Below are 16,924 nucleotides of genomic sequence, written 5' to 3' on the forward strand. Positions count from 1 at the left end.
AGAAGCTGGCAGCACTAATGGGAAATGGGTACAAGGTCATTGGGATTTAAGGTCTGATGCACGTTGATTCTGAATTGCTTCTTAGACACTTACATACATTTTTTTTTCTGTTGTATCACAATAAAGCAATGAAGAATCAGACAATAGTACATACTTGTGATACAGGTGACTGCATTGGCTGAGACACAGAAATACTCTCCCAACGCTTCTGAGATAATTCTTCTGATAATCGTCTGTAAAACTTCAAAAATTATGTTAAACATTGATAACATTTACTTATACTCACCATTTCAAATATACTGTTCAGATACGCAACAGCCAACTTTAATTTGAACTACTATAACAATTACATCTAGAACCATTTATACATAAAATACTTTGAATGCAGTAAATTGCTTAAATTACAGTTTAATACAAGCGTCTCAAAATCATTACGAAAAATTACACCCCATAATGCCCAAGCTACTCTCCAGCATGAGGTGATTTCACCAAGTGATTTGCTGATGGTAGATAATTCAGATGGTGTTGAGGACAAATGATGGTAGGATTGGACATGAATGTAATCTTGTTGATTTTATAAGGCTTTCCATCATTTACTCTTTAGGGTTAACTGTAAACAAAGAGGAACAAAGTTGAAGTAGAGTTACCAATTGGTTGACCTCCAGCAATCTTTAGGACAAGATGTCGATTATGGCAAGATTAAATTGATTTCAGTGCCTGATACAAAACTAATTTTCTCCTAGTTGGCTTTTAACAGTATTCTTATACTGTATCTCTTGCAGCAGTTTAAGACATAATTTTAACAGTAATTAAAGAGGCTGAGCTATCCAACAAATTTTAGTTTATAATATTAGCTTCAAACTGGCACTAGAACAGTTTCATTATTTTCGATGTTTATTCTTCACCTAGGTGGGTCACTATTACTGTTTCATTTTGCTGCAGATTGAGAGAGCACTAAACATTCAGATAACAAAGAACTGCCAAAAATATGAAAACAGAAACAAAGATTTTCAAGAGATGATTTTAAAAAAAAAGGTCAGTGAATTGAAACAGCAGATCATGTATGACCAAATACAATGGAACAGCTCAAAGTGTGAACGATTCTGGTTTCTACATATCCCTGCTTTAAATTTTTAATTATTACACAAACCTGGGTTTTAACCATTCTGCCCAGCAGGAATAGTCAGAGAAAAGGGACAGGAAAATTTTAAATTATACAAGTTATCAGGTCACATATGGCCCAATCAGAACTAATTTAAAAAAAAACCTTACAATGTTACCTTTTCTAAAAAGTATTATTACGAATTCCCGTCTTAGTAAAATGGGATTATCACTGTAAGGGATAGTATAGACAGGAGGAACTGAAAGGTCAGTTAACATTTAACATTTCACACAAGCACCATTACAACACGAATCACAGCCCAGTGACAATTTGATACATTGGAAGAACTGAGGGAAGGCTTGTCACCGTCCATACCAGATGTGCAAAGACATGCTGATTTTTGCAAAGGGCGAACTATTCTGACGCTGAAGAGAACACAGCTGTTTGAAGCAGCTCTTGTGACCAGCCGTTTTTGTGGAATTCAGAGCAAAGCATGCTCTGTGAATGACAGCCTTTTCGGTGGATTGACCAGTGCAAGGAGGGTCTTTTGGGAAGCAAAGTGCTTCATTTCGATTATGACTAACAGTGAAGGTCACTTGGAAAGGGTCTCGGAAGCTTTGTGGAGGCCGCCCAGTTCGAGTCTCGCCTACAAAAGAACCAGGAGTTGCTATGACCACAGTTTGTGCGGATGGGCATTTCTTCAAAGGCAACACAAAGAGAATTTGTGAGTCTGTAACTGCCACAACTCCAGTCTTCCCATCAGTTCATCATTAATTCTGGGCATCAAATTTCAAAGGCCTACTTCAACGCTGAATTTAAAAGATTGAACTTTGAAGCAACTTTCTAGATTTTGGCCTGGACTGTAATGGTTTGGGTATATCACACACACACATATACACAAGTATACCTGTGCATAGTGTTAGGTCTGCTTTGTTCATGAATGAGTGAGACAAACACCAGACTGAGTCGAAATCAGGGTTCTTTGTTCTTTATTACCGGATTGTAACACTTGCGACTAACAAAGTTAGTCGGAGAATGCATTCTGCCGTTATCAGCAAAATGGTGATTTTTTATACCCTTGGATACATGCTTAGAACATCATCATATCATTACTTGTCCAATGACTAAAACTGTTGCTATCCTTTCCCTGCTAGCTTCCTGCCTCTCAATCCATCAATGTCTCTCTTATCTTGTAAGTACAAGGATGCATTTACATCTTGTTACAGCCCTGTACAGGGCAGGGTAACTCCTTACACATTCCCATCTCATGATGTTTTACCTTACAATAGTTGGGGATAGATTTAGTGTTAAGGATAGTTTAAGATTTAAGACTATAGTTTAAGAGTTAGAAATAAAATTGAGTGTTTTAAAATTTTTTAAAAAACAGTCTGGCTCATTGTCTAATGCTGCACGTTACATGTGGTTCCTAACAGTATTTCATGGCCCTCCCTTGATGTACTAAAACTGTCAGCTATTTCCTTGTGTTTCCAACATTTCAATTCATGCTCACTGGCCCTGATGTAACTCCACAGACAGGGTGGTAATATTTAAATGCCATGTATTAAAATGCTCCGTATCCACATCCAAATCTATCAGCAGACATACCCAGGTTTCACCCTTTAAAATCTTAATCTGATATAATTGGTTCTTGTAAGGACAAGATCAGAGCTAATAAGTTGTGGAGTGCCATAACTAATTTATGAAACAAAATAAATCTAATATCACTTGTTTTGAACAATCTGAATAAGATTTTGGACGGATTTTGTGAAGATCATCCCAATAATTAGAAATCAACATGCTGTAAGATTTCAACAATTATAAAGCTTAATTCTAACAAAAAATTAGCTAAAGTTAAACTGCATTGTTCCAATAATGATGAACTTGTTTTAGCTACAGGAATGAAGATGGCTTCCACTTATTAAAATGCATGCAAGATAACAAGTTGATTTAACAGAGGTTCATTACACTCAAGTTGCACTGTTAAAGTGTGTAATTTTGTTTTCCCAGTTTTGCAAAGGGTGTGCTGCACTCCTCACCTACTCAGTCAGATGACAATTAGCAAGTTATTTTAACCATGGAGTCTCTACTGTCCCTGGAGACAAAACATGTCCAATGGAATTCGTTACAGAATAAATGGAAGGTGCAGTAAATAAAAGGGTGTGATGAATTATTCTGGTGAGAGGATGACAAATATCAGTTAATTTACGCCACACATTTCAAGTGTTTAGACTGAACGTGCGTGGGAAAAAACTGTTTAAAAGCAGCAAGCCTGACTGGAAGTAAAGGGAGGGGCTGAAGATGATAGTCCTTAAGCCTTTCAGATGTTGGCATAGGCAGAGAAGCCTGAACAGGATGTTAAGACAGGAGTTTACAAGTACAGTTTCCTAGCTCTCAGCCAAGGAAAGGTTACTAGTTCCAAGAAGATCAAAATCAGGTCAGTCAGTATACTTAGAAATTTTAATAAGTATATATAAAACCATCCAGCATAAAAAAGAATGTCTATAAAGAGAATTATAGATGTACATGGGAGAATGTGCCAGCTAATAAACACAGGGCAAGTAAATGTAGTTGAGAAATGCATATCAGGTACAATATTGACAACTGAAAAAAAAAGTGGGAGAGCAGATGCAATATAAGAGTGAAAGAAATATGGCTGAGAAACAGTCCATTAGTTCTATGTTTACAATAATTAAAACTGGATTTATTCAAAATTCTGGATAAATTTAATTCCTCGAATATAAATTCATGCTATTAAATGAATCCAGAATTTTAAATGAAAATCGTTTTGGGTTTGTAGTTTTGTGTGTCTGGATTAATGGTCAAGAGGTCTGAGTGTGAAGTCCAGCAAGTTTATCACTTTGCAAGCAATCCCCAGTTTACATATGGACTCTGCATCCGAGAACTATCACAAGTTGATCTTTGTGCAAGTTGGATAAGTTTATTTTCTGCAGTAACCCACATATTGCTCTATATACACTTGCTATAATTCATTTCACTGAATAATCACCCAGACAAATGAAATATGTATTATATCCAATAATTAATGAATAACATAAACATTTTATAATAATATTGTTACTTTAAAAATGTACAGAAGAATTTGTGTAAAGTTGAATTTTATGAGTTCAGGCTAGTTGAAACCTGAGAAGCCCCTTTTCTGCATATCCCAATTAAAGCTTTTATTTCCTTTAATTTCTTGAAGCATAAGAAATACAAATTTAAAAATTGGTGATTTGTCCTTATCCGACATTTCAACTCGAGATATTATAGTTACCTCAATCTGTCCATGTTCCCTAAAGGATAGTTTGATGAAAGAAAACTTGCTACTCTGATATGGACCAGGTTCTTTGTTGGGATGTATCGACTGAAGATGAACGATTATTTTAGCACTGAAAATAAAGCAAAAAGATTAAATTTTTAGTTATTTACAGTGAAAATCAAATTGCCCTGTTACAAATGTACATACTATTCTGACAACAGATGTTCTCAATCACATCCTTTCATCTAAATTCAGCCAGAAAATTACACAACTTAATCAGGAACTAAAAGACAATTATCCTAATTTTGAGTTAATGTTAAGTTTAAAATGTTCAAGTTTGTGCATTTCTTCAGAGGAAAAAATGGAATTAGCTTTATAACATGTTCTTAAAGAGTGATAATGAATGAGTGTTCAAAGATTGACTGATCTCCAAAGCATGGTATGGCTGTGACATTAAAAAAATGGTGAAAACTGATACTAACTTAATAAAATGAAAAAGCTGAGAATTCTTCTGTTGGTAATGAGGTCTTGATGACTCATGCAAATTCTAACAAAGGTACATACAAGCCATGATATTTTCAAAACAAAGCTGAAATAGACATAGGACATTGCAATACAATTTGTTAATGGAATTGCAATAAATCTTGCAATAAAGCTATGGAAGAAATTTCAGATGTTAAGGTAGCAGTGGCAAGAAAATTTGGAGTGTGTACAAATTCAAATTAGGAAGAATGCAAAGATCTCACCATTCAAGTTTGCAGTGTTTAAAGTGTTTGGGGTTAGGGTGGGGGGGGATGTTGCAATGTTTTGGGGTGGGGGAGGATGTTGCAATGTTTGGGGTAGGTTGGGGGGATGTTGCAGTGCTTGGGGTGGGGGATGTTGCAGTGCTTGGGGTGAGAGGAGGGTGGGGGGATGTCGCCATGTTTGGGGTGATGGAAGGGTGGGGGAATGTTGCAGTGTTTGGGGTGTAGGATGTTGCAATGTTTGGGGTAGGGTGGGGGGGATGTTGCAATGTTTTGGGGTGGGGGATGTTGCAGTGCTTGGGGTGAGAGGAGGGTGGGGAGATGTTGCCATGTTTGGGGTGAGAGGAGGATGGGGAGATATTGCCATGTTTGGAGTGGGGGAGGGTGGGGGGATGTTGCAGTGTTTGGGGTGAGGGGAGGATGGGGGGATGTTGCAGTGTTTGGGGTGTGGAGGGTGGGGGGATGTTGCAGTGTTTGGGGTGTGGAATGTTGCAATGTTTGGGGTAGAGTGGGGGGATGTTGCAATGTTTTGGGGTGGGGGATGTTGCAGTGCTTGGGGTGGGGGATGTTGCAGTGCTTGGGGTGGGGGATGTTGCAGTGCTTGGGGTGGGGGATGTTGCAGTGCTTGGGGTGGGGGATGTTGCAGTGTTTGGGGTGTGGAGGGTGGGGGGATGTTGCAGTGTTTGGGGTGTGGAGGGTGGGGGGATGTTGCAGTGTTTGGGGTGTGGAGGGTGGGGGGATGTTGCAGTGTTTGGGGTGTGGAGGGTGGGGGGATGTTGCAGTGTTTGGGGTGTGGAGGGATGTTGCAGTGTTTGGGATGAGGGATGGGCATTGAAGAAGAGAGGTTGGAAGATTTGAAATCAAAGTCAAGGTTTTGGAAATTGCTGGAACTAAAGTCAGTGGAGATAAAGGGGACAATAGGTGATTGGGAACCAGTTACTTTAGGTTATAGGCACCAGAACTAGATTTAGTTTCTGAAAGGCAGGTCATTACTTGTGAGGGATTGGTAATTGGAACCTAGCTATTCACACATGAATTTGGATGAGGGAATTAAAGTTTGCAGATGACACAAAGCTGGGTGAGAGAGTGAGCACTGAGGAGATGCAAAGAAGTTCAAGGTAGATGGGATGGGGAAATGCTGTATCGTGTGGATACATGTGGTTATCCATTCTGACAGTAATAACAGGAAAGCCAATATTCTGAAAGACAATACATTGGGAAATGGGGAGTTGCAATGAGAACTGGGGAGCTCAGGACCAAAGATCACCATATGAAGATAAGAGGCAAGCCATTCAAAATTCAATTCAGAATTTCTTCTCCAAAAGGGTGGTGATCATGTTGATTCTCTACCACAGAAAGCAGATGAAGTTGTAATTATTAACATTATTCACAAGGGAGCTAGATATTTGTATTAGGGCTAGAGGGGTTAACTGGGGCCGCCGCCTCCTACTTTCTGCCCAGACCGGGGCCTCCACCTGCCTCACCCGACCGAGGCCGGGGCCGCCGCCTCCCCTGCGCTCTTGCCCGGATCGGGGCCGCCGCTGCCTAACCTCTGCCCGGACCGGGGCCGGGGCCAGCGTTGCTTTCCCTGTGCCCAGACCGGGGCCGCCGCCTCCTTCTTTCTGCCCGGACCGGGGCCTCCGCCTGCCTCACTCATACTGCCCGGTCCGGGCAGTATGGTCCGACCTAGGAGGGGAGGCAGGCCCCTCCAGCCCGGGTAAGAAACCTGCATAGGAGAAGGCCACTCCGATATAAAACCTACGACCTAAGGACCTCGCTTCCACGTCCCAGCTTGCTTGGCCACGGCACACGAACCATGGGTGTCAAGGTTGGGGCCAGTACTGCACGCATTGCACTCCACCTAAAAGCTCCTTTCTGCAGGCCCGAGGACAGGTCCACGTCCTCCCCCTCCACGTCCTCCCCCTCCACGTCCTCCCCCTCCACGTCCTCCCCCTCCACGTCCTCCCCCTCCACGTCCTCCCCCTCCACGTCCTCCCCCTCCACGTCCTCCCCCTCCACGTCCTCCCCCTCCACGTCCTCCCCCTCCACGTCCTCCCCCTCCACGTCCTCCCCCTCCACGTCCTCCCCCTCCACGTCCTCCCCCTCCACGTCCTCCCCCTCAAAAGATGCTCACAAACTCAAGCTAGCATGCTGGAACATCAGAACCATGCCAGACAAGGCTGACAGACCTGAATGTCGGTCTGCCCTCATTGCACATGAACTCCTCAGACTTGACATCGACATAGCCGTTCTGTGAAGTCCGCCTTGCAGATGTAGGCAGCCTCCAAGAACGCGGCGCAGGCTACACACTCTACTGGTCTGGCAAGCCTATGGATGAACGACGCCTATCTGGTGTAGGCTTCATGGTCAAGAACTCCATTGCCTCCAAACTCAAAAACCTCCCGACAGGCCACTCGGACCGGATCATGTCCATGCGACTCCCCCTTCAAAACAAGCATCGCATCACCCTCATCAGTGTCTATGCTCCAACCCTCCAGGCGGAACCAGCAGAAAAGGACAAGTTCTACACTGACCTGCGCAACCTCATTCAACGCACTCCTACAGCCGACAAGGTTGTCATCCTTGGCGACTTCAACGCTCGTGTCGGCAAAGACTCAGAAACCTGGCCAGGAATCCTGGGCAAGCATGGCGTCGGCAAGTGCAACGACAATGGGCGCCTCCTGTTGGAGCTCTGCGCAGAACAGCGGCTTGTCATTACAAATACCCTTTTTCAGCAGAGGGACAGCCTGAAGACTACCTGGATGCATCCCCGATCCAAACACTGGCACCTCCTGGACTACGTCCTGGTGCGAGAAAGAGACAAACGAGATGTGCTCCACACTAGGGTCATGCCCAGCGCGGAATGCCACACTGACCACTGGCTGGTTCGCTGCAAGCTCAACCTTCACTTCAAGCAAAAGCCCAGGAACAGTAAAGCCCCCAGAAAGAGGTTCAATGTTGGAAACCTGCAGTCAGACGAAGTGAGAGGAAACTTCCAGGCAAACCTCAAAGCAAAGCTCGAGGATGCAATCTGCCTCACGGACTCGTCCCCTGAAGCCCTCTGGGATCAGCTGAAGACTACCATACCGCAATCCACTGAAGAGGTACTGGGCTTCTCCTCCAGGAAAAACAAGGACTGGTTCGATGAAAACATCCAGGAAATCAAGGAGCTGCTGGCAAAGAGCCCACCAGGCTCACCTTACAAAGCCGTCCTGGCCAGAGAAGAAACAAGCCTTCCGTCGCACATGCAGCCATCTTCAGCGCAAACTCCGGGAGATCCAAAATGAGTGGTGGACTAGCCTCGCCAAACGAACCCAGCTCAGCGCGGACATTGGCGACTTCAGGGGTTTTTACGAGGCTCTAAAGGCTGTGTACGGACCCTCACCCCAAGTCCAAAGCCCACTGCGCAGCTCAGACGGCAAAGTCCTCCTCAGCGACAAGATCTCCATCCTCAACCGATGGTCAGAACACTTCCAATCTCTTTTCAGTGCAAACCGCTCAGTCCAAGATTCCGCCCTGCTCCAGCTCCCTCAACAGCCCCTAAGGCTAGAGCTGGATGAGGTCCTCACCCGGGAAGAGATATATAAGGCAATTGAACAACTGAAAAGTGGCAAAGCAGCAGGTATGGATGGAATCCCCCCAAAGGTCTGGAATGCTGGCGGCAAAACTCTGCATGCCAAACTGCACGAGTTTTTCAAGCTTTGTTGGGACCAAGGAAAACTGCCTCAGGACCTTTGTGATGCCATGATCATCACCCAGTACAAAAACAAAGGCGAGAAATCAGACTGCTCAAACTACAGAGGAATCATGCTGCTCTCCATTGCAGGCAAAATCTTCGCAAGGATTCTCCTAAATAGAATAATACCTAGTGTCGCCGAGAATGTTCTCCCAGAATCACAGTGCGGCTTTCGCGCAAAGGAACTACAGACATGGTCTTTTCCCTCAGACAGCTCCAAGAAAAGTGCAGAGAACAAAACAAAGGACTCTACATCACCTTTGTTGACCTCACCAAAGCCTTCGACACCGTGAGCAGGAAAGAGCTTTGGCAAATACTAGAGCGCATCGGATGCCCCCCAAAGTTCCTCAACATGGTTATCCAACTGCACGAAAACCAACAAGGTCGGGTCAGATACAGCAATGAGCTCTCTGGACCCTTCTCCATTAACAATGGCGTGAAGCAAGGCTGCGTTCTCGCACCAACTCTCTTTTCAATCTTCTTCAGCATGATGCTGAACCAAGCCATGAAAGACCTCAACAATGAAGACGCTGTTTACATCCGGTACCGCACGGATGGCAGTCTCTTCAATCTGAGGTGCCTGCAAGCTCACACCAAGACACAAGAGCAACTTGTCCGTGAACTACTCTTTGCAGACGATGCCGCTTTAGTTGCCCATTCAGAGCCAGCTCTTCAGCGCTTGACGTCCTGTTTTGCGGAAACTGCCAAAATGTTTGGCCTGGAAGTCAGCCTGAAGAAAACTGAGGTCCTCCATCGGCCAGCTCCCCACCATGACTACCAGCCCCCCCACATCTCCATCGGGCACACAAAACTCAAAACGGTCAACCAGTTTACCTATCTCGGCTGCACCATTTCATCAGATTCAAGGATCGACAACGAGATAGACAACAGACTCGCCAAGGCAAATAGCGCCTTTGGAAGACTACACAAAAGTGTCTGGAAAAACAACCAACTGAAAAACCTCACAAAGATAAGCGTATACAGAGCCGTTCTCATACCCACACTCCTGTTCGGATCCGAATCATGGGTCCTCTACCGGCATCACCTACGGCTCCTAGAACGCTTCCACCAGCGTTGTCTCCGCTCCATCCTCAACATTCATTGGAGCAACTTCATCCCTAACATCGAGAATGGAGGAACATCGCCTTCCCAAGATCGTGTTATATGGCGAGCTCTCCACTGGCCATCGTGTCAGAGGTGCACCAAAGAAGAGGTACAAGGACTGCCTAAAGAAATCTCTTGGTGCCTGCTACATTGACCACCGCCAGTGGGCTGATATCGCCTCAAACCGTGCATCTTGGCGCCTCACAGTTCGGCGGGCAGCAACCTCCTTTGAAGAAGACCGCAGAGCCCACCTCACTGACAAAAGACAAAGGAGGAAATACCCAACACCCAACCCAAACCAACAAATTTTCCCCTGCAACCGCTGCAACCGTGTCTGCCTGTCCCGCATCGGACTTGTCAGCCACAAACGAGCCTGCAGCTGACGTGGACATTTACCCCCTCCATAAATCTTCATCCGCGAAGCCAAGCCAAAAAAAAAAGAGGAGTTAAAGGATATGGGGAGAAATCTGGAGCAGGACACTACATTGGGATGAAAAGCATGATCATATTGGATGGTGGAATAGGCTCGAAGGCTGAGACAACCCTCTCCTATTTTCTAGGTTTCTTTTTAAAATTTTATTCATGAATTTTAAACTATAGTCATAATTACATTACATTCAATTCCAAAAATTATTTTTAAAAAATTATACATGTGGCATATGTTATCCAATGCTCCCAACCCACCTCCCCTCCACCCTTCGAAAAAGAATAAAGGAAAGAAAAAAAAAGAGGATGCCAAAAAAAAATAATTGTACTATAAAATCTATATGAGGTTACCGAGAAGTGAGGTTTTCATAAACATGCATACCCAAATTTTGGAAATATGTGTGTCATATTTTCCAAAAAATCATATTTATCTTAAAAATTATAAGTAATCTTCCCTAATGGTATACAAGTGTGAAGTTCTTCATGCCATCTTTCCATGCCCAAGTCTATTTCTGACTTACATGATATTGCAATACATTTCCCAGAAACTGCTAAAGCAATTAACACAAATACAGTTTGATAGATATTTAATTTTAATGTTGGCCTTATAGCCTTAATATTTCTTTTTCCTTTGGCTTGGCTTCGCGGATGAAGATTTAAGGAGGGGGTAAATGTCCACGTCAGCTGCAGGCTCGTTTGTGGCTCACAAGTCCGATGCGGGACAGGCAGACACGGTTGCAGGGGAAAATTGGTTGGTTGGGGTTGGGTGTTGGGTTTTTCCTCCTTTGCCTTTTGTCAGTGAGGTGGGTTCTGCGGTCTTCTTCAAAGGAGGTTGCTGCCCGCCAAACTGTGAGGCGCCAAGATGCACGGTTTGAGGCGATATCAGCCCACTGGCGGTGGTCAATGTGGCAGGCACCAAGAGATTTCTTTAGGCAGTCCTTGTACCTATTCTTTGGTGCACCTCTGTCACGGTGGCCAGTGGAGAGCTCGCCATATAACACGATCTTGGGAAGGCGACGGTCCTCCATTCTGGAGACGTGACCCACCCAGCGCAGCTGGATCTTCAGCAGCGTGGACTCGATGCTGTCGACCTCTGCCATCTCGAGTACTTCGACGTTAGGGATGAAAGCGCTCCAATGAATGTTGAGGATGGAGCGGAGACAACGCTGGTGGAAGCGTTCTAGGAGCCGTAGGTGATGCCGGTAGAGGACCCATGATTCGGAGCCGAACAGGAGTGTGGGTATGAGAACGGCTCTGTATACGCTTATCTTTGTGAGGTTTTTCAGTTGGTTGTTTTTCCAGACTCTTTTGTGTAGTCTTCCAAAGGCGTTATTTGCCTTGGCGAGTCTGTTGTCTATCTCATTGTCGATCCTTGCATCTGATGAAATGGTGCAGCCGAGATAGGTAAACTGGTTGACCGTTTTGAGTTTTGTGTGCCCGATGGAGATGTGGGGGGTTGGTAGTCATGGTGGGGAGCTGGCTGATGGAGGACCTCAGTTTTCTTCAGGCTGACTTCCAGGCCAAACATTTTGGCAGTTTCCGCAAAACAGGACGTCAAGCGCTGAAGAGCTGGCTCTGAATGGGCAACTAAAGCGGCATCGTCTGCAAAGAGTAGTTCACGGACAAGTTGCTCTTGTGTCTTGGTGTGAGCTTGCAGGCGCCTCAGATTGAAGAGACTGCCATCCGTGCGGTACCGGATGTAAACAGCGTCTTCATTGTTGAGGTCTTTCATGGCTTGGTTCAGCATCATGATGAAGAAGATTGAAAAGAGGGTTGGTGCGAGAACACAGCCTTGCTTCACGCCATTGTTAATGGAGAAGCGTTCAGAGAGCTCATTGCTGTATTTGACCTGACCTTGTTGGTTTTCGTGCAGTTGGATAATCATGTTGAGGAACTTTGGGGGACATCCGATGCGCTCTAGTATTTGCCAAAGCCCTTTCCTGCTCACGGTGTCGAAGGCTTTGGTGAGGTCAACAAAGGTGATGTAGAGTCCTTTGTTTTGTTCTCTGCACTTTTCTTGGAGCTGTCTGAGGGCAAAGACCATGTCAGTAGTTCCTCTGTTTGCGCGAAAGCCGCACTGTGATTCTGGGAGAATATTCTCGGCGACACTAGGTATTATTCTATTTAGGAGAATCCTAGCGAAGATTTTGCCTGCAATGGAGAGCAGCGTGATCCCCTGTAGTTTGAACAGTCCGATTTCTCGCCTTTGTTTTTGTACAGGGTGATGACCAGCCTTAATATTACTCAATAAAAATAACATCAGATCCTGTGGGAATTTATTTTCTAAGTTTCTTAGGCAGATTCTCTGACCAACTCCAGTTGATGAGGTCGATGCAGTCTCTGCCAAAGGTGAGAGAGATGTTTGATAAGGTGAAAAGGTTGCTTGGGAAGTAGTACACTCCTCACATTAGCTGCAATGGGCAATATAAGAAAGATTAGTGTACAGAAGTGGAAAATGGATGTTTCAATAAATGTCTTGAAGGTAATCTCAGGGTCAAAATTGCACTATGGTTGTAATTAGTTTGAGTTAGCATCAATGAAATGCCAAGGAGCAGCCAGAATTTGTGAGCAAAGACGATGGTTGCTCTATATTTAGTTCCAGCCAACATTTGCTCAAAGAGTATACAATCAAAAGAAACAGGCTGAAGTTCATGTTTTCAGATGGTACCGATGACTGAAAGAACATAGATTCGAAACAAGGGCTTCAGGGATAGATTCTCGAGAGTTCTCGTAAATAACATTAAGGAAACGAGAAGCCATTTTTAAATATATCAAACAAAGCCCTTCTTCTATGTCTTTTTGAAAATAGGAATGCATTCTGAAAAATTAGTGTTGATTTTCTTTACATTTTTATTTATTTAGAGCATTGACATGACAGTAACTTATTTAAAATACAAGATAAAAGAGCTACATTATTAAATCATTCATAGTTGACTCTGCCATAAATTATTAAATACCTCAAGCCCAGGCTTAAAAACAAGTTTAGTTACCTACTATACTATCAACATTAATTACACTACTGTTGAATCAACTCTCCCCCATTTCTTCCTCCTTTTCCGGAAAGTCAAAGTAATCTTGGAAAGCCAAAAGATCAAGTGCAAAATGATCATAGGCACTTCCCATAAAAATAATAAACTAAACTCATTAATTACTGTAAAACCTTGTTAAAGCACACACTTCCTACCAAAACAAAAGCTTCAGTTAGATTCAGTGCCAAAAGCAACACACTACATTATCCTTTCAGGTATGAAAAATATATAAACAGAGACTCTCTTAGAACAAATTATGACCTTTAGTTACTATTTCTTATTGGAAATAATATCTGTGAAAATAAAACATCATTTTTCTGTCTTTTATTTCAAAGTTTTTATCAATTCATTGTCAAACATTATTTTAAGAAATGATTTAAAGATAGGATCTGACGCCGAATCAGAAAGATCACAATGGTTTTGAGGAAATCAGTGGTGATTAACAAAATCATAAATAAGCAATTGACTATACAACCAATATACTTGTGAGTATATTTTTTCCTGAAATCATGTCATTTAAGCCCTGCAAAATACAGGGAAACTCCAGACATCTAGTCTTCAATTTGCAGACATGAAAGCTTTACTAATGGTAAGGCTGGAATGATCCTTCAAAACAAATAATTACTTTCCCTTTTATTTCACAATTTGAGTTATTTTCCAACAAGCATCTTTCACTTCCGTTTTATTTCACATTTAAACCCTCTTTTTAACTACCCCACTGTGACTATAACCTCACTCTTCATAACTTTAACATCTGACATGACTGCTTTGCGGTCTGTCCATTCCAGAATCACCCAATTTTGTCCCTTTTCACTTGCCCTGATTTCCCCATTATCTCCGTCATGTCTACTGTAACAATATTATCTGTTGAGTGCTCTGGAGAAACTCAGCAGGTTTATTTTACACGATAGAGGAATTAGGGGATATGGGGAGAAGGCAGGTAGGTGGAGTTAGGTCTTAAATTAGATCAGCCATGATCGTATTGAATGGCGGAGCAGGCTCGATCGGCCATTTTTGGCCTACTCCTGTTCCTACTTCCTATGTTCCTATGTAGGTCATGCAGCATCCAGAGGAAGCAAAGGGTAATAACATTTTGGGCCTGTTCAAGTCATTGGCTAACCTTTGCTTCCTCTGGGTGCTGCATGATCTGTTGAGATTCTCCAGCACATTTGTGCACTGGACTTGACCCCTAGCATCTGCACACTTCCTTGATTAACTGTTGAGAACCCAAATGACACTAAGTTTATTATATTTGATTTGTCTGACTGAATTCAACACACAAAACATTTTACTATTTAAAAAGAGTACATAATCATATTGATCTTAAGTAAACTTAATTAGTAACAACTTTTAAATAGGTTAACCATCAAAACATTGTTAACTCTGATTAGCAGAAAAAAAGTATGGAAAAGAATGTATGAAATACAGTTAATCTTTTATGAATGATATCAAATTTAGTATGCTCCATCATTCAACAAAATCATACCCTTTCACACTGTCAACCCTCCTAGGAAATGTGTAAACTTACCAAGCAAGCTGCCCCTCGGGAGCCTTTCCCACTGCACCACGATTTATCAGTAAATCGGCAACCCAGCATTTTAAGGGGGTCCCGCCTCCAGTGGTGACAATGTGAGAGCAGGTTGTGCTTTTGCACTGCCAAAAGGCAATTAGTGAGTTAACTTGGCCCAGCTTTGACACTTGCGCCCACCAAGTGTCAGAGTCTAGTTGAATTTAACTTGCCATGCCAGATTGGGACATTTCACACCATGCAATTACTAGGAATGAACAAGCTAAATTGGATGGTTAACCCACAGGGAAAGGGGCTATAGTTAATGATTCCACTTTCCCACCCAATTCCCAATCCCTTAATTTCTCTGCATTCCAAAAAAAATCTATTGAACTCACTCTGAATATACTCAGCACCCACATTCCCAAGGCCAAGTCCAGGCCTTTTACCCTTGAGATTTAAAAACAACATTTGCTGGTTGATCAACTGTTGGTTTCTAAGCTGCTTGCTTGCCTAACTGTTTTGCTTGATTTTTCACCAAAAAATTTCAAATGCAATATAACTCCATCTCACCGTCTTACATTTGGGCAGAAGCAAAAGCCTCATAGTCAATACCACAGTCCATAGCCAATACCTCAAGCACAACGGAGTGGGAAAGTACATCAGCCACTACATTGTCTTTTCCAGAAATGAGCATTATTCTAGTAGAGAATTCTGAAATGAAGGATAACTGCCACTGTTGTTGAGCTGACCAGGCTCCAACACCTTTGAAAAAGCAAAGGTCAAGGGTTTATTGTCTGTGAAGTGTCTGCCTTCCAAAAAGTAACGGAAGTGATGGATGGACAAATATATGGCTAGGAGCTCTTTATCAAAGGTGCTGGGTTTTTTTTTCGGCCTCACGGAAGTGGCGGCTAAGGAATGCCAATAGCTTCCATTGACCATCAACATACTGCTGCAGAGTGCCCCCTATGGCCACATCAGATGCATTTGTTGAAAGGATGATGGCTGCAATTTGTTCTGGATAACTGAGCATGGTTGCTTGAGCTAATAGTTCCTTTGTCTTTATGAAAGCATTTTGCCTTTCATCTGTCCGCTGAATAGATTTGGCATCACCAGACAGCAGATTGAACAGAGGCTTCATAACGAGAGCTGCTGCTGGAAGGAATCAACGATAAAAATGTCAGAACTCCACACAGGACTGGCAGTATTCTTTACACAAAATCCAAGCCAATACACTTTTTAAAATTTTTATTTAATACTTCCCAATATACCATATCAATAAAGATATATACACAAACTCAGTATATAAATATACACAGTGACATTTTCCATTTTCTCCCCAGCCTCCCTCCATCTCCACCCCTTAAATAACTATACAAAGAAAAAAGAACAGAAAGAAAAGACAAGAAAAAAAGTATCCTCAAAATATTATATGTTCCACTATTTCCATAAGTATAACATGTCTCATTAAGAGTTGGAGGTTTGAAGTTGGTGGTTACTAATAAACTTTATATATGGGTCCCAAATTTGTTCAAATTGAGTGTAATTGTCTCTCAAATTATCAATTTTTTTAAAAATAGAATACAATTGTTCATTTCTAAGTACCACCATTGTATTTTAAAAGGTGTTTCCATTTTCCAAATTATCATAACACATTTTTTGCTGCCACTAATGCAATCTTAATAAATCGTTTTTGAAATCTATCTAAATTTAATTTTAACTCTTTATCCTTTATATTGCTTAACAGAATGATTTTTGGGTCTTTTGGTATCCTATTTTTTTGTAATTCAATTTAATTTTGAAGTTATATCTTCCCAAAAGGGTTTTACTTTGGCACATGTCCAAATTGTACTAATTTCTTGTTTACAGCGGAAACACTAATCAGATAGTGTAGGATTCCAGTCTTTTAATTTTTGAGGTGTAACATGGAGCCAGTTATATTGTATCATCCGAATCAGAGCATTTATTGTATTTGTCATGGCACCTGCACATAGTTCCATTCAAGTTTCATTCTTCAT

At 42.5% G+C, this 16,924-nt stretch overlaps 1 protein-coding gene across 2 annotated transcripts in view; it reads right to left on the bottom strand.

Moving 5' to 3' along the window:
- The window catches only part of vps36 (vacuolar protein sorting 36 homolog), a 68,118-nt gene that overhangs the window by 37,177 nt on the left and 14,017 nt on the right, over nucleotides 1-16,924 (bottom strand). For both annotated transcript variants that reach the window (XM_069891748.1, XM_069891749.1), the window contains 2 exons: nucleotides 4,377-4,491; nucleotides 155-241 (listed from right to left, as the gene is read on the bottom strand). In XM_069891748.1, the coding sequence (XP_069747849.1) occupies nucleotides 155-241; nucleotides 4,377-4,491 (202 nt within the window). The remainder of the gene's footprint in view (nucleotides 1-154; nucleotides 242-4,376; nucleotides 4,492-16,924) is intronic.

The sequence above is a fragment of the Narcine bancroftii genome, chromosome 7 (genome assembly GCF_036971445.1).
Source record: "Narcine bancroftii isolate sNarBan1 chromosome 7, sNarBan1.hap1, whole genome shotgun sequence".
NCBI lineage: Eukaryota > Metazoa > Chordata > Chondrichthyes > Torpediniformes > Narcinidae > Narcine > Narcine bancroftii.